This window comes from Gasterosteus aculeatus, chromosome 1, assembly GCF_964276395.1.
Source record: "Gasterosteus aculeatus chromosome 1, fGasAcu3.hap1.1, whole genome shotgun sequence".
NCBI lineage: Eukaryota > Metazoa > Chordata > Actinopteri > Perciformes > Gasterosteidae > Gasterosteus > Gasterosteus aculeatus.
This window is the reverse complement of record NC_135688.1, coordinates 28,691,059-28,717,389: the sequence shown is the minus strand read 5'-3', so window position 1 is coordinate 28,717,389 and position 26,331 is coordinate 28,691,059. Positions and strand designations below refer to the sequence as shown.

General features: G+C 42.9%; 2 protein-coding genes and 2 long non-coding RNA genes across 7 annotated transcripts in view; 1 reads left to right on the top strand and 3 right to left on the bottom strand.

The window, feature by feature from the left end:
• Positions 1 to 1,625: 1,625 nt before the first annotated feature.
• On the bottom strand, positions 1,626 to 5,079 carry cldn10a (claudin 10a). The gene is made up of 5 exons (XM_040178990.2): positions 4,509 to 5,079; positions 3,380 to 3,541; positions 3,158 to 3,239; positions 2,946 to 3,050; positions 1,626 to 1,845 (listed from the first exon to the last, which is right to left on the bottom strand). The coding sequence occupies exons 1-5, from the start codon at positions 4,726 to 4,728 to the stop codon at positions 1,716 to 1,718; spliced, it is 699 nt and encodes a 232-aa protein (XP_040034924.2). The 5' UTR covers positions 4,729 to 5,079; the 3' UTR covers positions 1,626 to 1,715.
• Positions 5,080 to 9,698: 4,619 nt separating this feature from the next.
• LOC120820705 (ATP-binding cassette sub-family C member 4) overlaps positions 9,699 to 26,331 on the top strand; it is a 20,604-nt gene continuing 3,971 nt past the window's right edge. For 2 of the 4 annotated variants that reach the window (XM_078101826.1, XM_078101820.1), the window contains exons 1-21: positions 9,699 to 10,120; positions 10,681 to 10,791; positions 13,986 to 14,106; positions 14,358 to 14,582; positions 14,740 to 14,829; positions 15,263 to 15,426; positions 15,732 to 15,857; positions 17,217 to 17,466; positions 17,833 to 17,940; positions 18,792 to 18,881; positions 19,013 to 19,204; positions 20,828 to 20,922; positions 21,981 to 22,067; positions 22,424 to 22,520; positions 22,694 to 22,879; positions 23,067 to 23,204; positions 23,313 to 23,350; positions 23,449 to 23,579; positions 23,661 to 23,807; positions 24,199 to 24,278; positions 24,588 to 24,738. In XM_078101826.1, coding sequence (XP_077957952.1) covers positions 10,047 to 10,120; positions 10,681 to 10,791; positions 13,986 to 14,106; positions 14,358 to 14,582; positions 14,740 to 14,829; positions 15,263 to 15,426; positions 15,732 to 15,857; positions 17,217 to 17,466; positions 17,833 to 17,940; positions 18,792 to 18,881; positions 19,013 to 19,204; positions 20,828 to 20,922; positions 21,981 to 22,067; positions 22,424 to 22,520; positions 22,694 to 22,879; positions 23,067 to 23,204; positions 23,313 to 23,350; positions 23,449 to 23,579; positions 23,661 to 23,807; positions 24,199 to 24,278; positions 24,588 to 24,738 — 2,701 coding nt within the window. In that variant the 5' untranslated portion in view covers positions 9,699 to 10,046. Of the gene's footprint in view, positions 10,121 to 10,680; positions 10,792 to 13,985; positions 14,107 to 14,357; positions 14,583 to 14,739; positions 14,860 to 15,262; positions 15,427 to 15,731; positions 15,858 to 17,216; positions 17,467 to 17,832; positions 17,941 to 18,791; positions 18,882 to 19,012; positions 19,205 to 20,827; positions 20,923 to 21,980; positions 22,068 to 22,423; positions 22,521 to 22,693; positions 22,880 to 23,066; positions 23,205 to 23,312; positions 23,351 to 23,448; positions 23,580 to 23,660; positions 23,808 to 24,198; positions 24,279 to 24,587; positions 24,739 to 26,331 lie in introns of all 4 variants that reach the window. The other 2 variants (XM_078101838.1, XM_078101831.1) reach the window with 1 other exon arrangement.
• Positions 18,154 to 20,914, bottom strand: LOC144406299 (uncharacterized). The gene is made up of 2 exons (XR_013467554.1): positions 18,978 to 20,914; positions 18,154 to 18,917 (listed from the first exon to the last, which is right to left on the bottom strand). It is a non-coding gene; the product is annotated as an uncharacterized LOC144406299 (long non-coding RNA).
• Positions 23,986 to 26,331, bottom strand: part of LOC120820827 (uncharacterized) — a 4,163-nt gene continuing 1,817 nt past the window's right edge. Inside the window, exon 4 of the long non-coding RNA XR_013467550.1 lies at positions 23,986 to 24,698. This is a non-coding gene — a long non-coding RNA (uncharacterized LOC120820827). The remainder of the gene's footprint in view (positions 24,699 to 26,331) is intronic.

The following is a 26,331-nucleotide window of genomic DNA, read 5'->3' as shown; positions in this document are numbered from 1 at the left end:
GGTGTGATTTCAGTATTGGCTCTGTTCCCTTCAGACGTCCTTTATTGTTCAGTGGTTTCTAAACTCTCTTGGTTCCCCTTTATGCAAAGCAGTGGAGTTTTGCCAAACTTGTTTTATTTCAATACTTTTTCAATGATACAGTCAACATATTAGGCAAGCGTTTCATTTCATAATATCATTGATTACAGTTCATGCATTCCATGCTTTTCTTTGTAATACTATACAGTATTTCACAAGAGAAAAAGTTACGGAGGAATACACAAAATAACCAACTAAATGTTTACGTTTACACGTTAAAAGTCTCCCTCAAGATGAGTTCGAAAAACTTGCATGATTCTTTTACCATTTCTTTTAGCAAAATTTTATTTTGTCCCACATGTTGGTTAACACCTAACGACATTCCCATCAGCCTCATCGGCACTTTGTGTTTGACGCTGGCGCCCTGAACCGCTCATTGCACCTGCTAAACACATGCTGATGTCAGCACAGATGTGCATTAACTGGCATTTATTATAGATATCATTTGAGATTTAAGCACAACAAAAGTGTATTCTTCATATATACTTCCAAGGCAATCGGCGGAGGATTTTTGTGATCCCGACCCCCAGGTTTGGACCCACCTCTTTGAGAGGAACACACTGTAATCAAAGAGTGCTTCACAGTTCATGTCATTTCATTTTAGTTTATCATTGTTAGAGTGCACTAAAGACATTCCAGATATACATTTGAAATTATTAGATGATTACGCTTGATGGGCTTCTAATGATTCTTAGTAACTGCTTCGCGATAATAGCTCGAAATTAACAATAATACAGCTTTTGCAAGCGTCCATTAAAAAAAAAAGGTTTGATGCACAGCGTTTGCGGGTTTCAGCATCCCTTCACGTGATGCGGACGTTGGACTATACCACCATTATACCAGAAAAGGGTTGTGCAGAGTCTGGGACACCTGACACTTGTTGATGGATGTAAAGCGCTAGAAAGCACAGGGGCTCCCCGAGGGGTGTGGGGGTGTGGGGGGGGGGAGGCTTAGAGCGGGGATCAGACGTGACCTGGTGACCCTCGGAGGTTGGATCAGTGTGGGCACAGACCCATTGAGAAAGGGTCAGGGTTTGGTTCTGTCCCCTATTTTCTTAAAGCGACAGCAGTGAGCGAAGAGTGAATCACATCCCAGCTACACAGGTTTTTAAAAGCAATGTATTTTTTGTGATTACTAGCATGCTTAGACTGTCACAAGTAGTGTAAAAAACAGAACTGCTTTAAATGAAATTATCAGAAAACAGAAAATTATCTTAAATGCACTTCACTTAAACTGTTATGAAATGTATATATATTAAATATGTCTCAGGAAAGGCCAGCTCAGGGAAGATTACATTACATTACAGGTCATTCAGCTGACGCTTTTATCCAAAGCGACTTACATCGCATTTTTAACCCATGGCATTTTACATTTTTGCCCGGGGAGCAATTGGGGGTTAGGCGTCTTGCTCAGGGACACTTGGACATGGGGCATGCGGGACTTGAACCAGCGCACCCTCTCTACCCCTGCGCCACCTCGCCCTTGATGACCAGAGAGTTTGAATGCGGTTTTGTGCCCTAAAAAAAAAAAAAAAAATCTTTCACAGAAAAAAGTAGCCATATTTATAGTTGAATCTGACAATTTTGGATAAGCTGAATTTGTCAATTGACACACTCTGTGGACACTATTTTTATGTCTCAGACATATGCGTTTCTTCCAAACTGCCGGCCCGACTGCCCCGGTTCCTTCTGAAGGCCGTTGACTGTCTTTCTGCACTTGTTGGGTGCCGTCACAAACGATGCTGCTCCGGCGCACGAGTACTCGGCTCTGTAGAGAGACAACCACAAATAAGGGACAAGAAATGAAGCCCTACAAAACCCTCAAATTTTACAATAGAATAGTTATTTTAAAATGTTCTTGGTAGATAATAAGACACGCTGAACCCTCAAGAAGATAACAGTAAAATTCTGCTTAGTTACGAATGTTGTGTTTCAAATTTGCACAAACCTTTTGTTTGCACATTTTTAAATGATTTTCTTTTCAAAATAAATAACCACACACAATACCTATATTCAGAGTTATTTTCTCAAAGCAATAGTTTATCAATCTTATAATTTCTACATTGTCAGTGGAATATCTTTAATTTGATTTGACGAGCTCTAACAATAAAAAATTATATTAACTGTGAGGCACACTTCGATTTCAGTGTGGGAAAGAGGGGGTTCCCAACCTAGGGGTCGGGACACCAAGTAGGGGTCGCAAGATGAATCCAAAGACATGTTGGATAAATTTAAAAAATAAATAGAGGTGTGTTTATATTAAATTATTTTTTACAGCTCTCCTAGCAGCTCTGTGTGCCCAGCTAAATGCTAGAGTCGACATGATGTTTACATGTTATCCCAAAAATTTCCGTAGAACCAAGAATTTAGACCATATTTAAAGTTTGCTGCCATGAGAAAGTGATCAGCCAAGTATACTTGTAGGCCTGAGACCAAATCCTGCTAAATATTTCTTTATATTGTCCCTCATTTCTGTGCCCCTTTAGTTTTCTGTCTTTTTAGCCTATGAAAGGACATGCAGGCTCGAGTTATAAAAATGCCAAGGTGACTTTCACTTGGAAAAAGGTCCTTATTGCTCAACTGTAACAAAGGAAACATTCATCATCAACATTACTAATCGAAATGACGATCACACAACCTTCCCTGTTGGCTCGGCAATTATGACATAAGATGTTGAGAGAGATTACTGGATGTCTTCGGCTGTAGTCGTCTCTCCGTTTCAGTTAAAGTCCTCATTTAAATTGCCCGATTTAGTTTGCGTTGGAGAGTCGGTCCAAATCAGATTTCCTCTAAGCCCCATGTTGCCGGTGACAGACGTGGACTCACAACGTGAGCATCAAGCCTCGTAAGAAATACCCAGCAACTCGCCTGGCACTGGAGCCCTCGGGCATGGAGAAGCAGAAGATAAGTCCCCCGAGGATACACAGCACGGATCCAGCCCAGCCGATGAAGAGAGCCGCTCCCAGCTCAAACCTGGAGAGGTTGAGGTGTGCGGGGAGGTGGTGGGGGGGGGGACAAAAAACAAGAGGAAATGTATGACTGGTCTTCCTTTCATCTGAATGTTAATCTTGAATACTTACTTCTGGGCAACAAAGAGGGGGTCAAAGAAGTCTGTCGTGATCCTGTGAGCATATATGGAGCACGCAGTCATGCAGCAGAGGCCTGCGGAGAGAATCAAGGGGGATTTCTACTCCCGAATTGGACTGAAATCAAAGCAGAAAGAGCTGGTTGTGTCTTGAACACTGAATGAGCCCAAAGGTGAACAGCTTCCTAAAATGCAGCTCAGTTTCATGGGTCTGTACCGCTGAGGACAAAGTGGAAGCCCGAGCCGACGGTCAGACGAGCCTTGGTGGTCTCTGAGCCTCCTATTTTCGTGCACTTCATTCCTACCAAGGCCAAGACGGCACCAAAGAACCCCAGACACACGGAGGCGATCATCAGACCCCGACACACCTGGATGTAGGCTTCGTGAGAGAGACAGAGAAGCGGGGAACGTGATTTTAAACTAGTTGATCCTAGACAATGGAAATGCACTTATTTTAAACATTTTTTTTAGGTTGGTTTTTAAGTATTTCATGTACTTTAAAGGAGAAGTTCCAAGTTAGAAACTTACTCCATCTTTGTTGCCTCCTTACAAATTCCACTGTGTAAGGAGGCAATAAATTACTTTGGATTCTGATTCTGATTACACTGGCATGTCAACAAGCTAAATGGGAATCTATGGCTAGGAACAGGTTAGTTTTGCTGAGCATAAATACTCCATATTAATACTATATTTATCAGCCAATTGAAGGTACTATCAATCTTAAAATCTCAGCACTAAATAGAAATCTTGAAAAAAAACGTTTCCCTTTTTTTTTTTTGTCATCCTGTGACGCGTCAGATTCTCCATGGAAACTTTTGGAGACTGTCACTTAAGACCAAGGACGTGTTGTTAAAAGGACGTTCAAAGGAGTTTAAATGAGATACATTTTCTTTTCTCAGCAGTCAGCGATAACAGATAAGAAGTGGTCACTTTAAAACTATTTTTAAACAGTTTAAACGTCAAGACATTAGAATGATAGCATGTACAAGCAATGCCTTTCCTTATTGTTGTGTTGTTATTGGAAAAAAGTAGACAAGAGACGCAAGCAACCTTTGCATGACTATGACTTTCTACGATTGCTTAAATTGGACACATTAGGAGGCTGCATCAGTCCAGCTCAGCTCAGCTCATCCACTGAAATATGCCTCTAGTGACCTTTAGCTTTAAACGTTGTGGCTGTTTGTGGCCTAAAGTCAAAAAGGAATGATCAACTTCCTAAACTCAATGGTGGTCATTCATCCAGGAAAGACAAGTTGTTTTCAAGCTTCAATAGAACTGAAGAAATATAAATTTGGTCAGATGACCTAAAAAAACACGACTTCGCCCACAGTCACCTCCCGACTCACCGTCCAGCGCCAGCATTGAAGGGAAGTCCTTGCAGTTGGACACGCCGGTGGAGTCGGTCACACACGTTTTCCACAGGTTAGACCAGAATGTAGCCGTGGTGATGACCGTCCCGTCCACAGACGACACCTTCCAGTAGTCTATCGGCAGGGTGGAGGACACCAAGATCCACCCGGAGATTGTCAGGACGAAGGCAACGATCTCTGTTGCCATGTTGCCCATTTTTCTTTTTAACACCCTCTCCCACCCACCTCCCACCCCCTCCTGTGGAGGCTTGGTCCCCACTGGGACAGCTCTTTCCCCTCAGGAGCGCAGGTGGGACGGCCCCTGGGGAGAGGTGCGTCAGCGTTGGCCGTCCTTGAGAGTTCTGCCTCCTGTCCACTTGCCAAGCATCTACGTCGGAAAGCTGAAACTTTTATAGTGCATGTCATTTGCGGACACACAATTGGTTGCTCTGTGTGTGCGCGTGTGTGGTGAGTCATCACTCCACACGGTGTGCGTAGGGTCTGCAAGAAGATCCGCAGGAGAAGTCCTTAATTGAAAGGATCTGAAAAGTCTGTGACAGAAGGAACACTAGATGAGAAGCAGAGATGGGAGAGTTCAGTGTGATGGATTGACCCAATGAATGAGTGTGTTTTTTCGTCTCAGCTCTGTGTGGATTCTCATTGCGGCGCTGAACTACAATTTGGAAAACCAGAAGCAGGACTTTAAAAGAGAAAGCAATGCAACTATGATTCCATACTGTTATTTTATAGCTAATAATGTAGTTAAAACTATAGTTTAATCCAACTGATAGATATATATATATTCAGTGGCGGCTGGTGGATTTTTTTTGGTAGGGCCATGCTGCCAATCAGTTTCAGTAAACATCTCAATATCATTCAATGCAAAAAAGGGTATCAAACATGAATTATTACTTTGCAGTTAAATATTTAACATTTATTCCAACAGTTTAACATAATAGGGACATCTTAGTCAAACAATTCAGTATGTCAATGAATATATATATATAAAATACAATAAAAAAATACAATATTGACACAACATTTAGACAAGCAGAGAGAACGTGCAGGAAAAGCATACATCTTGCGCAGATCTTAATTTACAAATATTACCGGGTATATAATCCACATTTCAAAAACACAAATATTGACTGTTTGTAAAATGTATTTTTAATATAATTAAAAAAATGTATGTATATATATATATATATATATATATATATATATATTTTATTTGCTCATGGTGGGGCCACGCCTCATTGCCCTCTATAGACCAGCCTCCACTGAAGATATTTATTTTCCACATATTGTGTTGCGTCAGAGAAGGCAGAGCAGACAGTTGAGCAGAACAAAAGTAAACAAGGTCACATCTCCACCAGTAGATGGCAGAATACTTGTATTTAAACCATAGATTTATTTACAGTCAACTGTGTATCAAAAGGTACACGGACCGAAAGTCTGCGGTTTCTTTAGTTTTTTGCTTCTAAACAAAAAAGAACTATTAAAAGGTACACGGATCCTTGTGAAGTAAAGCGCAGCTTAGCATTGGCGTGGTAGCATCATGCCCTGTCTCACTACTGCTACTACAATGTTTGTTTGTTTCAGTAGCTTTGGCCTAGTTGACTTTTGTGCTGCTACCAGTTGATGTAACAAAGGCTGGATATTTAAACATCTATCTGTAACATTTTCCATGCATTTCACCACCGCTGCTTGTGCGCTCGTGTATTTTCATGCACTTATATTACATGTGTTAAAACTAAAACGTTAAATTATCACTTTTTTTATTATATATTGCAAAGAAATAAAACACTCCCTTGCTAAATGCAAACGCTTCGGGGGTTTGGCCCACTTAGTTGGTCTGAAAGGAGCTGAAGGTTTTAGCACCTTAAGTTTTCTAGTGAATATAAAGTTCCTAAAGAAGACTGACATCCGTTGTGTGGCTGGAATACGTCTCAAAACACAGAAATGAGTCGGCATTCTTGCACTTTCGGTTCCCCATTTTGAAGGAATGTTTTTTTTTAATTTACACCTCAAGTTCTGTTTCTTTTGACACAAAAATGTCATGTAATGTAAATACCCCTCTCGAAAACGTTGAGGCATATGCGTGTTTAAAAAGAATGTCACTAACAAGTGGCTTCACAGCCTGGTTGTGTATACTTGCTATCATGGGAACATTGTGTGGTTGTTTGTTCCTAAAACAAGATTATCTCACTGAACAAAAATATTACAAACTTGTGTTGGCAACAAAGCTTATTTTCTGCAATGATCCAAAATTGAAAGGAAATAATCACACCAGAATTAAAAAATAAGAACATACTTTTTTTTAAAATGCTCCATAAAATGAAGCACACTTCTAAAAAAGCCCTCAGAATTATTTGAGTCTTATCAGTTTTTCTGTAATCTGTGATGTCTAGTCGAAAGTAAATACGAAAGTAATTACGAGTGTTTAATGAATGTAGTGGAGCAATCTCCCCCCCCCCCCCCCCCCCCCACTCCAATATAATAATGTCTTACGCTATATGGATGTTCTTAGGGAATTTAATCTATTTTCTATTTTATCTGGGTTTGTTTTCATATTTTGTTCCGTGCTGTGGCTCTTTGTTGTCTTAACAGTTTGCTGTGTGATTTGATAAAATGTTTCTGTTATAGGACGACGTGATCACATGAGCAGAAACAAACCACAGAACAAAAATGAAAACAGCAGTTCGTATTTCTGAGCTATACGACACTGAAAGGCCGTAATGAACCTTCATCTAAAAATGTAACAATTCAAAATTTAAAAAATAAACCAGTCCTCTGAGCGGAACGAGGCAGCCAAGCAAGGTGCTAATGAATTATTAGAGACAGGTACAGTGTTCCCGCCACCAGCGCCCCTGGAACAAGTGTTTTTAGTGCGTGCAATTGACAGCAAGGTGCTGAGAACATCGTTAGGTAAATCTCTAGATATTTGATGCCTTAATGCGTTACCATGGTCACTGTTGCTGGGCCATCTCAGAGGGGATCCCTATCCTATAAATCTGCTAATGAAAAGGAACCAGCTGGAACAGGTTGTTGTCTGTGTAAACCTGATGTCATCCTATTCAGCACACAATGTGATACGATGATGATCTTAACCTTTCCATTGTTCCAGCCAATGAAAATGGAGTTGTCCTAATTGTTATTACAGGACGTAAGCATTCTTCTTGTATGCAATATCTATATCAACCACCTTTTAGTTAAAATTATAATTCAGCCAAGCAGGGTCAAATCAAAGTGGGATCATAACATCACTAAAGAAGTTGCTTAAAAAACTACCCGATCATATAAATCCTAAACAAATCTATAGAGTTAATGTATTATAATAACTAACTTCTAGAACTCTCAATACTTAAAGCTGTGATTTGTCCAATACGTTGAATAAACTACTCTCAGCATCAGCTGTAGCTTGTGTTGATTGCTACCTAAATCGCAAATTACAGATTTGCCTCAGAGGGCTTTACAGTCTGTACACGTGTGACATCTTCTGTCCCGAAACCCACACATCGGCTCAGGAAAACCACTTGACCTCTCCTGTTACCTTTGTCTTGTTATCTGATGTAAATACATAGACGTATACTTTATTCATCCACGGGGCCTAATTTGTGACAGCTGGGCCTGTTGTTTTGTATTTTTTGACATTTACATACTTTTTTGCATATACTTTCCAAGTAAAGACAGTTGCCGTACACCTGGCTTGCTACTCGCCATTATTTGAATCATTTCTGTTATAGGAATTGAATGTATTCTATATATTTTACATTGTTCAATCTGTACCTATGACATCCATTGTAGTCCGTCCCGAGAGAGGGATCCCTCCTCTGACGTTCTCCCTAAAGTTTCTTCCCTTTTTCCCCTCATGCAAGGGTTTTTGATGTTTTGGAAGTCTTTTCTGTGCCGATGTGAGTGTTTCAGGACAGAGGATGTTGCACGTGCATGTGTACAGACTGTAAAGCCCTCTGTGGAAATTTGTAATTTGCGATTTTGGGCTACAAAATAAAATTAATTGAATTGACTACATTTTCGCACAATGGAACTTCTAACAGCCTACATCTTGTCAACAGCAAATTAAGTTAAACAATGTGAGTGCTTCTTCCTTTGTGCTCATAAGTAGGCCTATCAAAGGAATGGCAAAAGCATGGGAAAGGCCAGTTGATCCCCTGCAGTTGATGAATGTTATTGGGCTGAGTTCAGCTGCTTGTGATAATCTCCTGCTGGCTTTTCTCCTTCAGCCCTTTTCCCAGTCGGTGCTAGCTAAACATCAACAGGAGGATAACCCGCGAGGTGTTGGGGCCAGGGCCGCTCCACTCTGTTATCATTAGATAGTCAATGCCAAGATTTTAGTTTAGCCTGTGTGCATGTGACTGGATTTATTTAATAGTTTCCTTGAACATTGTAAAGGGAGTTTAATGCAGTGAGGCAAGGAAGGCCTTTTTGTATAGTCTTACCACTCCCTCCCAGGTGTTTTTGTCAGTATAGTTAACGCCTACAGTGTGCCAAAGGGCATCTGTCATTAATAGCCTGCTCTTTATTTTTAGCTTCAGCCTTTTTAATTTGTGGATCCAAATAGGAAAAAACAAATACAAATAATCTTGTAGGGATGTTATGCTGTTACTTTACTTACTACGGAGCAGTTATGATGAGAATTTATTCTAATAACAAATAATCCATGATAATATGTCAGTCGCATGCTTTCTTTATCAAAAGTGATGCATCCTTGAGTCATTCAGTTTATACAATTTAGAAAATGTGTGTGTGTGTGTGCGCGCGTGTGTGCATGTGAGGGGGGTTGAAAGTGGGAAAGATTCTGCCGAGTCATTGTGATAAGCAGGACCCACGCTCCATAGAAAGTTTACACGGGTACCTTTGAGCTGCAGTAAATGCCGAACCCTCTAAAATTTGAACCATAAAGGTATTCTTTGAATGTCATAAAACAACTAGAACAGATTTGTATATTGGTTCCACACTTTAATGCCCCATTTGAAATATAACGGATAAAAAAAGAATACCCCTTTTTAGACAATTGTCTTAATTCACTCGTGAATCTGATTGTATGTTTATTTTTAAACTCCTAAAAACATATTCTCTCCTGCTTGTGGGACAATCTCCTTTAAGGTTTTGCAATTAATTATGAAGTAGAATTCTAGAAATAATGTATTCCTTTATCTTCACCAGGCTCCCTTTTGACTGTAATATGTGACCGAAAACGTTGCTCCACGTTTTTTTAATCACAATTGGGTTTTGATGAAATCCCAACCAATCGCCGGGGTCAATATTCTAAGCCAATCGTGTGAGCGCGGCAGAGGGGCTAACCCCTTTCTCTCAGCCAATCCCGGAGCCCGCGGGGCGGGACCTCTCGACGAATACCACCTCCTCGGAAACGGTTACCGCGTGTGCCTGAAGAGCCCAAAGCGCCGGTAGACATGTGAAACGGCGGCAAAGCCAAGTTACGCAACGCAGCCCGGACTCACCGTGTCGGCTGCGGGGGAAAAGTGGGAAGCCGCCTCGCCGGTGTGGGCCACCATGGGAAAAGTCAGCAAAGGCACCAGGACCAACCCGTCAGCGACGGCGGGCCTTTTGTCCAAAGTGTTCTTCTGGTGAGTCGACCGGACGCCGCCGCGCGGGGACCGCGGTCCGCTTCTGTCAGCGGCCGATTAGAAGAGAAGCGGCTCCCGGCGCAGCGTGACGGGGGCTGTGTTTGTGTTTGTTATTGTTCGAACCGTGTCATACTTAAAATAATAATTGTACTTTTATACAGCGCTTTCCTAAAAAAAATTAACGTTGTGACTTTTAACGTTGTGATGTAACCATCCGAAGTGTTGAGTGTTGCCGAATACGTTGCGTTGGTTATTCAGAGTTTTAGGATAAATGGACACGGGTGTAACTGTTTACAACACAGAGGACACGCTGTTTATGCTTACGTCATACTAGTAAATAGTTTTTACTGCTTGTGTTGTTGACCTCAACATTTTTCCTCCCGAGTCCACAAGGAGTTGATGGAACCTTTAATGCATCCAAGTGTTGATTAATCGCACGCAGTTTTTAAAGTCTCCTCTCAACACCACCATATGGAATTGATCATCTGAAAGGAATTAAAAATGAGACGTTTTAATGCACTGTTCTCCCCGCCCGACTCCTCTGACTGTTTCCTCCTCAGGTGGCTCAATCCTTTGTTTCGCACCGGATACAAGCGCAAGCTGGAGGAAGACGACTTGTACGAAGTGCTCCCGGAGGACCGGTCTGAGACACTGGGACAGGATCTGCAGAGGTAAAGATGTAAAACCATCTTCAGTCATGTCGTTCACCAGAGTAGTGCACGATCTGAGCCTCTGCACAGGGTTCATATCACAGGCATGTAGCTTAATTGAGATGAAAACATTTTTAGTTATGTAGCGACCATATAACCAAACTAGTAGAACATTTATATACATATAATCTTTCAATATTTACCCTGTACGCTGTTTACACATTAGCTAGACCCTCAGGATCAACCAAGGATCATTTATCTTCATTATGCAACACACGTGCAATGCCTTCTGGGCACTCGGGAGAAAGTGGTGCTGATAAAGGCCACGTTTATGAGCGGAAGCGCTTTACAATTATCGATGAAACAGGTGTTCAGCTGGGTGGTGTTTGAGGATGCGGGTCAAACTCCAGATTTAACCATAGATCAACCACGACAACTTTGGTTCTTGTTATTCGATAACTGAGAATAAATAAAACAGGTTATAAAATCTTGTGAGAGTGGAGCGTTGTGCAGATGTGTGTGTGCTGTGGCTTTTTAAGCACATCTGGGATTTTGGAAAATTGCGCACTATTGCAATGCCAGTTGGATTAATCTTTTATCCGCAGTAGTCAGCTGCGATAATGTCCGTCACCGACCCCAAGTCAAACATTTCCAACATTATCAGAGACCCGCCTTACGCCGTTCTCATCGTAATCTTTAACTTCAGCAGACAATACCTAAAATGGGTCAAAGGTTCAATGTGTAACCTTACCTCTTTTGTAAGCCCTCACGTTTTACGACACGTGCGTGAGGATTAGGAACAAACAGTGGAGTTTGGGTCCAGCTTCCAAACGCCCACGTCCGTAAACAAGCCCGTCCTCCTCCTCCAGAAACTCTCCTGAACCCAGAGGTTGCTGAAGATGCACCGGTGTGTTTCTCATTGAGATGAAAGTAAATCTTCTTTGTATGTTTAGTCTAGATATGTGGCCACGGTTGTTCAACTTGACACACAGCTATTGATTACTAGGTTGTGTCACGGTGTGTGCGCTCCAACAAGGCTGTTCAGTGGTAACAACTAACATCTCGTTGTTACCCGTTTAATTGACAGTGAAATCTGAATTCATCGGTAAGCAAATGGGCGTGAAATCCCAACTCCGAGGCCCGTGAGATGTGTTAGTCGCGTATCTTATATCTGTTTGTATTTATGCATGCCGTTGGTGTGGACTGAAGATTCTATTGAAACAGTTTGACTGCCGCTTTCCAGTGATTTGAGATGCAATCTGTTCATAGAACATTGGTGTGTTTGTATCGAAGCGTGTCGCATCTTCTTCCCCTCTGCCACAGAACGCCGTATTTATAGTTAAAACGCGCCAGATAACTTGTTCCTTTTATTAACATGAACATTTTGTACACTTTTACCCGCACACACACACACGTCCTGCACCGAATACTCACCAGAACACCAAGTGGATTTAGTCCGCTGCTGAAAGTCGTCACAGCAGAAGCACCAATAGTCAAACTGTTCACGAACTATAATGTTTGACCTTTCATATCTGCATCCAGTCTGTTTGATATATATATATCAATCAATCAATGTCTGTTTATTTATTACATGTCAATTAGCTGACGCTTTCATCCAAAGCGACTTTCAATAAGTGCATTCAGAAGAGCAAGAAAGAAGAAGTTGCAATTTCCTCAAATAAGCCAATTTGCTATAGCTACATTGTACTTATAATGCCACTTAAGTGCTACAATTTGTTAGTCTTTTAGTGGAGGTAGAGTCTGAAGAGGTGTGTCTTTAGTTTGAAGATGTGAAGGCTCTCTGTGGTCCTGGTGTCTTCAGAGAGCTCGTTCCACCATTTAGGAGCAACAATGAGTCGTGATCTAGTCGAGTGTTTAGCTCTCAGTGAGGAGGAACAAGCAGTTTATCAGATGCAGAGCAGAGAGTGCGGGTCGGGATGTCGGGTTTGACCAGGTCCTGGATGTAAGCTGGACCCGATCCATTCACAGCATGGTACGTGAGCACCAATGTTTTGAACTGGATGTGGGCAGCCACCGGTAGCCAGTGAAGAGGGCGGAGGAGTGGAGTAGTGTGGGAGAATTTCGGAAGGTTGAAGACCAGTCGAGCTGCTGCATTCTGGATGAGCTGCAGAGGTCAAATGGCGGTACCAGGAAACCAGCCAGGAGGGAGTTGCAGTAGTCCAGGCGTGAGATGACAAGAGCCTGAATCAGTACCTGCGCTGCCTTCTGAGTGAGAAGAGGACGTATTCTCCTGATGTTGTAGAGCGTGTATCTACAGGATCGTGTTGTCGCAGTGATGTTGGGAGTCAGGGAGAGTTGGCCGTCGAGTGTGACGCCGAGGTTCCTAGCAGTCAAAGTGGATGTACCGAGTTGCCAAAGTTTACCGCCAAGTCCTTGGTCGGAGAATTGCCGAGAGAGTTGGTGTAGAGCGAGAAGAGGAGGGGACCCAGGACGGAACCCTGAGGAACCCCAGTAGTAAGAGGACAAGGTTCCGACACAGATCCTCGCCAGGTTACTCGGTAGGTGTGGCCGTCGCGGTAGGTCGAGAGAAGGGAGAGAGCAGAGCCTGAGACACCAAGTTCTTTAAGGGAGGAAATAAGGATTTTGTGGTTGACTGTGTCGAATGCAGCAGAGAGGTCCAGAGTAATGAGGACAGAGGCGAGCGAGGCGGCTCTAGCAGTGTGGAGTTGCTCTGAGACAGCAAGGAGAGCAGCCTCTGTGGAATGGCCTGCCTTGAAGCCTGACTAGTGGGGGTCAAGGAGGTTGTTACGGTGGAGATAGGGAGGAGAGTTGGTTAAAGATCGCACGTTCAAGGGTTTTGGATAAAAAGGGAAGAAGAGATCGGTCAGTAGTGGTTTTCTTAAGGAGAGGCTTAACTCTTGCCTCCTTCAGAGAATTGGGAAAACAGCCAGATAACAGCGCATTGTTGATGTCCGCGTATGTCAGCCATTTTCTTGGTAAAGTACTTGACAAAGTCTCCCGGAAGAAGGGTGGAGGATGACTAGGGGGTTCGAGGAGGTTGGACAAGATCAGAAAGAGTTTTTTGGGGTTAGAAAATGAAGATTCAATTCTGGCAGCAGAGATAGAAGCAGAGAAGATATATATATTAATTAGTGTTATTAAGTGAGACTTTGTTGCCCTGTCTTGACTAATCAAGACTCCTATGATGCAAAAAAATAAACTAGTTGAATTAACATGGCGTCTTTTCATGGCAGAATCTGGGATCATGAGTTCCAGAAGGCCAACAAAGAGCTGCGCACGCCTCGACTCTCAAAGTGCATCATTCTGTGCTACTGGAAGCCTTACGCTGTGCTGGGATTCTTCACGCTCGTCGAAGTAAGTGATCTCAGCCTTTGGGAAAGAGGTGTTTTGGGTGTCTGATGTAGATTCAGACACATCCAGCTTTAAAAGGATTAGAAATCAGACCAAATATACCAAACTGTTCATATGGTCCGCAATAATCATTTTGCATTATTGGCAGCATATTTAACCCCACATATATTGACGTGTCTTGATTTATAACGGTAGACTTAGTCTCTGCTCAGCAGCCAAAGAACATGCTGTTAATTGTCGATTTAAATTATCAGGAGATAATCAAACTGATCCAGCCAGTCCTCTTGGGCCAGATGATCTTGTACTTTGAGAGTTACGACCCGGAGAACATGACGGCTCTCTACAAGACTCTTGGCTACGCGGCCGGCATGTCTTTGTGCACCATCGGGCTGGCTTTGCTCCACCACCTCTACTTCTACCACGTCCAGAGGGCAGGCATGAAGATCCGAGTGGCCATGTGTCACATGATCTACAACAAGGTCAGTGAGTGGGGAAAGCTCGCCCGTGCTTCATCAAGTAAATGTAAAGTATGGATTTTCAGTGCTGTACTTGGCTCCGGTAGAATGAAGGGGCTTTCGGCACATTTAAAATGAGTGAGTGATTCTTCACTGATGATGGTTCTTTATTTTCTTCCAGTCTCTGCGTCTCAGCAGTTTGGCCATGGGGAAGACCACCACGGGCCAGATCGTCAACCTCCTTTCCAACGACGTCAACAAGTTTGATGACGTATGTGGAATGTAGTGAGCAACTCAGAAGGTCCAGCAGTCAGATGTTTTAATATTATTCATGTACCTTGTGGCAGGTCATGTTTAAGAATATATATATATATTACATGAACCGTTTCTAATATTTTACGATGAAGGAAAGCAGGAGGGTTTCACATGCAACTTCCTCTTTCATGAGGTCACATTTGCATGAGAAAAACTCGATAACCCGATTAGAGCGCCGAACGAAGTCTGCTTGTAACGTTTTGTTTGTGGTCACAGTCTCACAGCTGGACTGTATTTACTAAACTGCCTTTTCTGTCTCTGCCTCGAGGCCGTTGGAGTGTTTCATCTGTTTTTTGGTTGTGAGTCAGAGGCATCGGAGGCAGCTATTCAATCAGCACCTGAGGGCATATAGGTTCTTTTCTTCTCTCACTCTGGGTTTTCCACCACAGGTGACTATCTTCCTGCACTTCCTGTGGGTGGGGCCCCTCCAGGCAGTGGCGGTTGTGGGCCTGCTGTGGGTGGAGATTGGCCCCTCGTGTTTGGCGGGCATGGTGGTCCTCTTGTTCCTCATGCCTATGCAGACCATGTTCGGAAGGCTCTTCTCCACATTCAGGTAACACACACACACATTCAGTCATGCTGAGACTTGCAATTTGCCTGCATGAACAGCAAGTGCATAATAACAGTGATATACAATATCAGTTAATAAGGAAGTGCTCAGTCACTGTAGTGTCATTGATCAAACCTAATTTGAGTTATTTTTAATGGCTGTAAGTGGAAATATCATTTGTTGTAATTGTAGTTGTGTAGATATAAAAAGTTGCACACAATCCCGTCTTTGAAAGTTTCAAGCGGTTCTTTTTCTTTTTTTCTCCAGCAGCATTTAATCACACGTCGCGTTTCTGCTTCCCCCCACAGGAGTAAGACTGCGGCCTTCACTGACAACAGAATCCGCATCATGAACGAGGTGGTGTCCGGAATGCGCATCATCAAGATGTACGCCTGGGAGAAGCCCTTCTCCGCTCTGGTCTCTGAGGTCCGAAGGTAAAAGACGCCAGGGTTTTCTGATATATTATAGACCAAATGACGTGTTGGAAAAGGACCTGCCACACCAGTCAAACCTGTTCAATTTGTTCAAAGTAGTCGTCTTCTGTTTTTTCTTCTTACTGCATATGTAGTATTTACAGTCCAGTTTTAATTTGATATGATATTAAGTAACAACCCACCGTTTTAGAAGGGAACATCCACTTAAAATAAATTGTAATGCTACTTGCTATTCCTGAATTAAAGGTACAAGAAACTGACAGTTAATTTAGTGGTCTTGCCATCGTAATGCAGTCGGTTGCAGTCAATGTTTGTTTCTCACACACACACGGGACGCAATGTCAAGGAATAAATGTTATGCATGTCCCGATTAGATTCAGCCACTACCTAGTAAAGATTTAGTCTGTGCGATCCTGTTTGGACACGTTGTTCTTATTTGTTAAACATTTTGTGTTTTGGATTGTAGTGTTTGTGCCTGTACATTTTGAGGCGACTCCCTAGTGTAAAACTAGTTTATTTGGCACATTCAGTTTTTATAATCCTTGGACATTCCTGAACTGTTAAAGTAATAATGAAATGGACACAAAAAAGATACACATGTATGCTTTACATCTTCCAAATATATAGGTTTTTTAAGAAGTGCACAAAAAGATGTACATTTCTGTTTGAAGGTACCTAAGCTGCCAGAAAAATAAATTATATATAAATATATAAATATTAAAAAAAAAAATCGAATCAGAAAATTAAACGTCACAACTTGTTCTCTACACTCATACAGACGCACCACCAGTGTAGCAAGTGCAAGTTCATTTAAACACCATTTAAACACACCAAGGGCTATAAAATAACTACAAGTACAACACAGGCAAATATCTTTGTCAACAATAACCAGTTTGGGACTAAGCACAGTATATACATGACAACCGATCAAAAATGAGTGAATAAAAACGTGTCTTCAGAATTGCGGTCGCCCGTCTGAATGGATAAGGAGTAAACAGCAGCAGAGGAGCTGCTGGAGGCTCGTTACGTTCCTCACGTCGGAACCAAAGTCGGATCCTGTAGTGACTTTCTCTGATGAGGAACTCCCTTCCTCCTCATCCAGGACTCAACATGTTTACGTGTTAGGTCCTGAATCATCACGTGGTGCCATGACGCTTTAGCATATCTTGCTATTAGCATTTTTTTTTTTTTATACTCCAACATCTCTGCAACTTATTGAGTGGCGTAATAATTACGTGACCCAACAATTCAATAATTAAATGTGTTGCCAGCTCTTTTAATAGTCGATTTTAATGTTGCAGCGCTACGTGCAACCTTCTTCCCCATCAGTGATTGTTGGAATCCTCTGTGCCCTCTCAGGAAGGAGATCTCCATGATCTTGAAGAGCTCCTACCTGCGAGGCCTCAACATGGCCTCCTTCTTCTGCTCCAGCAAGATCATCCTCTTTGTCACCTTCACCCTCTACGTCCTCCTGGGGAACACCATCACCGCCAGCCGCGTGTTCGTGACGGTGTCGCTCTACAGCGCCGTGCGCCTCACCGTCACGCTCTTCTTCCCGAGTGCCATCGAGAAGCTGTTTGAGAGCCGAGTCAGCGTCCGCAGAATCCAGGTGTGATGGGCTTTTAATTTCATATTTTAACCTTTTAAATGGATGCAAATGCCCGACACCCCTAATGCATATTATGTTGGTCTCATAAGCATGGCCTCTCAGGTCTCTGCTTGTCCACGTGGTGCTGCAGTTTTCTAAAACTCAGTTCAGGCTTCCAGTCTATTATTTAGTCCCATTGCTGCTGTCCAAACAAACAAAATCAGTGTTCCTACAAAAAAATAAATAGGGTTAGCTTGACATGTAATTTTAAACCAGATGAACTTGCCCACTAGCTAATGAGTTACCCGCCCGTTGCAACACAATACCTCTTTAAGCCTGACCATTTTGGGACTGACTCTATTCTGTTTGTTGTTTTTTATGATCAAGGAGTTCCTGATGCTGGATGAGGTTGTAAAAAACAAAACCATTGTGCCACACAAGGGAGAGAATGAGGCCTTAGTGGAGATCCAGGACCTGGTGTGCTACTGGGACAAGGTCAGACATCTAGAGCTACTTCACTAGATGAAACGCGTGTCTTCATAGTATGCAGTAGTAGTTTACACAAGGCTTATGTCTGTTTGGTCGTTGTCATTAACAAAACGCTTTTCAAGGAATTATAACAATTACACTGGTTTGTTTTTAGTACATATGTCACATATAGTGCGTTGAAGGACTATTTGAGAAGATGAAAAATCTGGCCATTAATGATTTTTACAAAATTTTATTAAAGCTTCTGGCAGTGATACATTGAACATTGCAGTTTTGGCTATTTTAAGAAAAAATACTTTTCAATGACGTGGGTGGGTTAATAGGATCGGCCCAATCCTACTCTGAAATGCAAACAAATGTGATTCATCTTGTACAGCACAAACAATAATTAAAATAGATATTATTTCTCTTTGGTGGCGTGGTGGTTAGCACTGTCGCCTCACAGCAAGAAGGTCCTGGGTTCGACTCTGCCCAGTGGCCTTTCTGTGCGGAGTCTGTATGTTCTCCCCGTGTCTGTGTGGGTTCTCCCCGGGTACTCCGGCTTCCTCCCACAGTCCAAAGACGTGCTCTGGGGACTTTAAATTGCCTGTAGCTGTGTGAGTGTGAATGGTTGTGTGTCTCTGTGTAGCCCTGCGATTGGCTGGCGACCAATCCAGGATGTACCCTGTCTATCGCCCGAAGTTGGCTGGGATGGACTCCAGCCCCCTGCGACCCTGTGCAGGATAAGTGGTTTGACAATGGATGGATGGATTATTTCTCTTCAAAAATCTAAATGTTATTTCCACAGATGGCAGTTGATGATGGTTGGTTGAAATTTGTGCTTTAATGTTTGTTTGTTTGTTTTTGAACCTCTGTAGAGTCTGGATGCCCCAACCCTGCAGAACCTCTCCCTCACGCTCAAGTCCAACCAGTTGTTGGCTGTGATTGGACCGGTGGGAGCGGGAAAGGTCGGATATCTTCGAACTCGCCGCGTCATTTCACACCTGGAAAACTGGAATGAGAAATCTTCCCAGGGCGCTTGTGTACACTTTTCAAAGTCTCACCTTTTTTTCCCCTCCTTGCCGTTACGTCGGTCCAGTCATCGCTGCTGAGCACCATCCTCGGAGAGCTGCCCTCGGATAAGGGGGTGCTGGAGGTCAAAGGGCAGCTGACGTACGCCGCACAGCAGCCTTGGGTGTTCCCTGGAACCATCCGCAGTAACATCCTGTTCGGGAAAGAGCTCGACCCCAAGAAGTACGAGCGAGTCATCAAAGCCTGCGCTTTAAAAAGGGTGAGAGGTCATTGAATGGCTACCTCGGATTACATGAAGCACACAGAGTACTTGTTAAAGTAGATAACAGATTGACTCATTACATGATAACCTGTAATGGCAGAACAGGACCTTCTCTTGTTCACAGCTGTCTCTTTGATGTATCTCACCTCTCTGCCCCCAACGTTGCGACTCTGAACACACAGCTGTGAACAACCAATCGTTATGTAATAGTACCAGCAATAACCGAGCGCCATATTTACTGTGACATGCATTCATTGTAGATATTAAAAAGTAATATTTTCTAGCCTTCAATACACTTTTGACATTTTATTATTATTATTATTATTCTTCCGGTTGCACCTTTCTCCTCCAAAAAGCCCTTTGGATTTTACCGGGGACTTGAAGGGAGGTGTTTGAGCGGCTCCTTCTTCAGATAATGTCACAAACTGTGTAGGGGGGAGGGTTGTAAATGGCAACGCAATACTTTTCTCCATGAAAGAACACTTCTCTTAAGACCTAGTGCTTGTTTAGCCCGCCTCATCACTGAAATCGTAAACCCAAAGCATATGTTTGAGAGACTTTAAAGTCTGCTAATGCAAAACATGATATGTAGATGTGCCATTTGTATCTCCCAGCAGTGTTTTACACAGAGCCGTTAGAAATGTTGCCCCGAGGCAGCCTGGTTTCGGGTGATTAGATTTCTCAAGGATTCACTGGGCCAGAGGTTGAACTACGATTGCAGTTAACCTGCAGTCTGTGAAACCTGGCAGGAGGAAAGGTGAGCAGTTAATGAGTCACCGGTGCACTTATTACTGGGCATAAACGAATCCTAACTGTCCAAATACAACGTCTCCTCTGACACAGAGCAAACACACATCGTTATCTTTTAAATGGATCTTTATGGCTGTGTGTGTGTATTTTGATTAACTTCCACGTTATGTTGGAAGAGGAACTAGGGCCTGTTCAGACATGTCTGATCTGTATTGCTCACAAGCTGAAGACAACCCAGTCAGTTTATGGGAACTCCTAATGCGTGTGCACAAATGCTGTAATGAGTTTTATATTTTGATATGTCCCATTTAAGAACCTGGCACGAGCAAATGTTTGGCATCACTTCTTTACGCTAAGAGCATTTACACACCAACATGACATGACTTTATATAGTCATGTTGATGTGTGTATTATATATTTTTGAGAAAACTGATTTGTTTGAAGCAAGAATTATCATTATATCATCCAAACCAGGCTCATGGGAAGAGATCCTGTGAGTGACGGATATGAAAGGCTCTCATGAAAACTCTTTGACCCTCCAAACTTCTGCTCTGCTGTAATGCGTTTTATCTCGTGTAACTGTCTGAATTACAGGCATATCTACACATGCAGATAAAAACACCGTACTAACCGGTCACCGCCCTTTGATTGTGCTGTAAAGTACAATCTGTCATTTTAAAGGTTTGACTAACTTCTGTGGCGGCCTTACTAGCCGCATTAGCTCGTCAGGCTCTGCCCACTTCCACAAAACCGTTTGAGGATCAACTAGCATAGCTGAAAATATTTAGAAAGTCTGCTGTCCATTTTCTTGTGATGACTCTTCTCTTCTGGCGGTTGTGGTCCCACATGAATGTAGTTGTATGTGTGCAGGACCTGGAGCTCCTCCCGGACGGAGACCTCACTCTCATTGGGGACAGAGGCGCTACACTCAGCGGGGGGCAGAAAGCTCGCGTCAACCTGGCGAGGTAAAGGAGCAGCTTTTACTCTGCGTGCTTATGTAGCGGGTGTAGCAGCATTTGTAGGGGCTGGTCCAAGGCCGCCCTGAGCCGGCCCCGACTATAAATGTGAGTTAACTCACTTCACTAACTAACTAACTCATTTCAATTCATGGTTCTGCGTGTGTTGCAGAGCAATTCACCGCCAGAACAACAATAACGTGTTTCTGTTGAAGACGACCTAGAGAGTCCCGTTTATTTGTTTATTTATTTATCATAGACTATTGCCCCGTGCAATGCCACTGCTGCTTTTCATCGCGGACGCTTGACGGCTTGTATAAGCGGCCATATTTACGCATTTCTTCCGACAAACGTTCTTAAATCTGATCCGTTCTCTTGTAAACATTCTTCGTTTTAGTAATGGCGGTATCGGGCTATGAAAGCGGAAACGTAGTTAGCGGACCAATCGCAGCCTGGTGCGCTGCGGGAGGCTTGCGTCGAAAGCGACGCAAGCCTAGTAAAACGGCTCGACGCACGCAAGGGGGGCTTGCGTCTGCGTCGCTCTGAAAACGCAGAAGCATAAACCAGGCTTAAAAGTGTGTTCAGTCTAACACTAAATTGCTTTGAATGTTAGTTACAAAAAATATATAAATATGAATCTTGCAAGAACTTTTTTTTCCTTCACTGTCTGATGTAAATTATTATAGTTCATAAAGATAGTACAGATATTTGTAATTTATGAAAGATCATGGCCAGAATTTGGCATACCTGCATTTCAATTTAGGGAAAATTAGAACGGTGTATAAATTCATATTGCGGTATTTTGTAGGATTCTGATGGTATCCCTCTGTGGGGCCTCTGGTGGCAACACTAGTTGCGCAACCAACTTTGCAATAAAGTCGTGGCACAAGTTGTGTTTTACATTTTTGGAAGGGGAGTAGTCCAGCTACTGATCATCAAAGGGCCGCCTCAAGAGAACAGTGAGGAGAAAAGGGAACAATAGAATTCCCATTGGAACAGTAGTGTGTGTGTGTGTGTGTGTGTGTGTGTGTGGATTCCAGCTGTCTGTAACAACAGTGTGTCCTCAGGTCCGTGTATGAGGACGCAGACATCTACCTGCTGGACGACCCTTTGAGCGCCGTGGATGCCGAGGTCGGGAGACACCTCTTTGAACAGTGAGTTTTTTTTTTTCTTTTCCCGGGGAATAAAGCTTCAAAGCTGGAACGGAAAGCCGCCAGCAACAGGTCTCAGCAGGAGAAAAGTCCCCGTTTATGAGCCTGCATGATCCAATAAATAAATAATGCAGCCTGTCTACAGTGTTTGGGGGGGGAGGGGAAGTTCTCTGTGTTTGAAATGCGAGAACTAAACCCGAGTCAGGAAGCGGTGCAGTTGGCCGCTTCCTGTTAGTCTCTTCCGCTTGGATACCACAAAATGTGTAAACACTCACATCTCCTAAAGGATTTGTTTCTTTTTCCAATCCTTACACAGTATATTGGTGCTAAATCCTGACCCCCTGTGTGTCCTCCATCAGGTGCATCTGTGGCCTCCTGAAGAACAAGTCTCGGATCCTGGTCACCCACCAGCTGCAGTACCTGAAGGCAGCCGACCAGATTGTGGTCCTCAAGGAGGTTGGTGTTTATATGAAGTGAAATAATCCAGATGTAGTCACACTGTGACGTGCAGCCTGTAGTCGGCACAGAGGAGCTGCACTGTGTCTGTGTTTACACAATGAGATTTCGGTGTCGTAAACCGTCACAGATGTGCGCAGTATTCTAACTGCGTGTGTTTGGGCACAAATCAGGGTCACATGGTGGCAAAGGGGAAGTACATAGAGCTGCAGCAGTCCGGAGTGGACTTCACCTCCCTGCTGAAGGAGGAGGAGGAGCAGCAGCCGCCTCCTAAAGACATCCTGAAGAGGACAAGAACTCTGTCGGAGGACTCGCAGACCTCCTCGGCGCAGTCGGTCAAAGACGGAGACCAGCTGCCGGTTTGTTCATCCTCTTTTTATGTGACCTGAACAATGTAGATGTAGAAGTATTAGAAGAGGACCAGAGTTTGTCAGCTGGCAGACAGGCTTCATTTGGAGGGTTTTGCTCAGCACCTCAGTGCGAGACCTCCTTTCCTGAACGGTTAGGGAAGAATCCACTTTTTGTAATCAGCTGTTGTCCCCACAGGGAGAGGCGGTGCAGACTGTAGCAGAGGAGAGCAGCGCTCAGGGAAACATCGGAGTGCGTCTGTACGTTAAATACTTGAAAGCTGGAGCCGGCGTCGTGCTTCTCCTGATTGTCATAGCGCTCAACCTTCTGGCTCAGGTACGGTAGCCTGCTTCTTGTTGTTGTTCAGCGAGGACATGTGGGACACGTTGGCTGTAATCAGTGGAACAAAGAAACCCTTACGGAGAGCCTGTGTGTTTGATCTAGGTAGCATACATCATGACGGACTGGTGGCTGGCTCACTGGTAAGTCTGAAAGTCACTGAAGGGGAAACCGTCCAGGTACATTAATCCTCAGCATTTCATTTTGTCTTACGTAACTTGGTAATACCTTGACTGCTCAGGGCCGACAAGCAAGAGGAGCTGAGCAGCAACAACAGCTCCCTCCCAAACGGCCTGAACACCACTGCCCCCCCAAGTCGACTGAACACCACTGCAGAGCTGGACACCACCTTCTACCTGAGTGTTTATGGAGGTAACCACGTGTTGCACTTGTGTGTGTGTGTGTGCACTGTGTGCCCCTTCAGAGGTGTGAAGGAGCCTTCTGTCTCTCCAGGTCTGACTGCTGCCACCATCGTTTTCGGCTTCGCCAGGAACCTCTCCCTGTTCCACGTGCTGGTGAAGTCGGCGCAGTCTCTGCACAACCGCATGTTCAAATCCATACTCGCGACACCCGTGCGCTTCTTTGACATCAACCCTATTGGTAAGTTCCAACACTACAGCCAGCGTAATACTCAATATTGGTACCATTTTGGGCATATTGACTGAAGACGTTATTGTTGCACCACTACTGTGTTCTACGAGGTAAAAGACTGAGTTGCTGCCTCGACTGACACAACTGAAGTGAATCCCCCAACTAATGCAGGCAGTAGGAGTTTATCAATACTCTTTATTGCTTCTTTTTCATTACTGAATAATTGCCTTATAAGAGCATATTCAGAACATTACTAGAATGTTTTAAATAGAGTTAGATATTGTAAAGTAATTTACTTTCACAGTATTGGAGCAGTATTAAAGTATGAGGGGAAAAGCACATCAGTAAAAACCTTATCCACACAAATATGGAAAAATAAGGGTAAAAAATATCTCCACAGGAAGAGTCTTGAACAGGTTCTCAAAGGACATCGGCCAGCTGGATTCTAACATGCCGTGGACCTTTGTAGACTTCATTCAGGTGAGGAGAAGCTGCACAGCGGCGATTCATATAATTAACATATCAGCGCAAATGATACAGGACTGTTTGAGTTCATTGTATGAAAGTGATTAAAAATCAGTTGGCTCAAATATTTAAATAACGTGTCTGCTTCTAATCAAGCTCCTATAGGAACCGTCAGGTTTAAAATAACTTTTTAGGTCACTTTATTTTAAAAGCCAGCAATGTTGCACTCCATGTCTGAAAATGGCAGTTGATGATGGTGGAGTTGTTCCTTCCTCCTGTAGCTCAGCTGAATGTGATCTGAACCGGCACTCTCTCTCCAATCAGGTGTTCCTGCAGATCCTCGGGGTGATTTGTGTGGCGGTGTCTGTGATCCCCTGGATCCTCATCCCAGTGGTCCCCCTCCTATTCCTCTTCTTCTACCTGCGCCGCTACTTCCTGCAGACCGCCAGAAACGTCAAACGCCTCGAGGCCACTAGTGAGTGTCCCCTGATACGTCTTTCTTTCTTTCTTTCTTTCGTATGTACGTACGTACTTACTTACGTAACATACGTAAGTAAGTACGTAAAGTAAGTAAGTACTTACTTAACGTACGTAAAGTAAGTAAGTACTTACTTAACGTACGTAAAGTACGTTAAGTAAGTACTTACTTAACGTACGTAAAGTACGTACGTAAAAGTAAAGTACGTACGTAAAGTACGTACGTACTTTACGTACGTACGTACTTTACGTACTTTACGTACGTAAAGTACGTACGTACGTACTTTACGTACGTAAAGTACGTACGTAAAGTACGTACGTACGTACTTTACGTACGTACTTTACGTACGTACGTACTTTACGTACGTACGTACTTTACGTACTTTACGTACGTACTTTACGTACGTACGTACTTTACGTACGTACGTAAAGTACGTACGTAAAGTACGTACGTAAAGTACGTACGTACGTAAAGTACGTACGTAAAGTACGTACGTAAAGTACGTAAAGTACGTACGTACGTAAAGTACGTACGTACTTTACGTACGTACTTTACTTTTACGTACGTACTTTACGTACGTTAAGTAAGTACTTACTTAACGTACTTTACGTACGTTAAGTAAGTACTTACTTACTTTACGTACTTACTTACGTATGTTACGTAAGTAAGTACGTTAAGTAAGTACGTACTTACTTAACGTACGTACTTACTTACTTAACGTACGTACTTACTTACTTAACGTACGTACTTAACGTACGTACTTACTTAACGTACGTACGTACGTACTTTACGTACGTACGTACTTTACGTACGTACGTACTTAACGTACGTACTTAACGTACGTACTTAACGTACGTACGTTAAGTAAGTACGTACGTTAAGTACGTACGTTAAGTAAGTAAGTACGTACGTTAAGTAAGTAAGTACGTACGTACTTACTTAACGTACGTACGTTAAGTAAGTACTTACTTAACGTACGTACGTACTTACTTAACGTACGTACTTACTTAACGTACGTACGTACTTACTTAACGTACGTACTTACTTAACGTACGTACTTACTTAACGTACGTACGTACGTACTTACTTAACGTACGTACGTACTTACTTAACGTACGTACGTTAAGTAAGTAAGTACGTACGTACGTACTTACTTAACGTACGTACGTACTTACTTACTTACTTACTTAACGTACGTACGTACTTACTTACTTACTTACTTAACGTACGTACGTACTTACTTAACGTACGTACGTACGTACTTACTTAACATAAGTACGTACATACATACGTACGTAACATAAGTACGTACGTAACATAAGTACGTAACATAAGTACGTACGTAACATAAGTACGTAACATAAGTACGTACATACATACGTACGTAACATAAGTACGTACATACATACGTACGTAACATAAGTACGTACATACATACGTACGTACATACGTACGTAACATAAGTACGTACATACATACGTACGTACTTACGTAACATACGTACGTACATACGTACGTAACATAAGTACGTACATACATACGTACGTACTTACGTAACATACGTACGTAACATAAGTACGTACATACATA

Excerpts from the sequence above, each read along its gene's own strand:
- cldn10a (XM_040178990.2), bottom strand. The coding sequence starts at position 4,728 with ATGGGCAACATGGCAACAGAGATCGTTGCCTTCGTCCTGACAATCTCC. Across the intron at positions 3,542-4,508 it reads TTCAATGCTGGCGCTGGACG|CCTACATCCAGGTGTGTCGG; the intron begins GTGAGTCGGGAG and ends TCTCTCACGAAG. Across the intron at positions 3,051-3,157 it reads CCCCTCTTTGTTGCCCAGAA|GTTTGAGCTGGGAGCGGCTC; the intron begins GTAAGTATTCAA and ends CAACCTCTCCAG.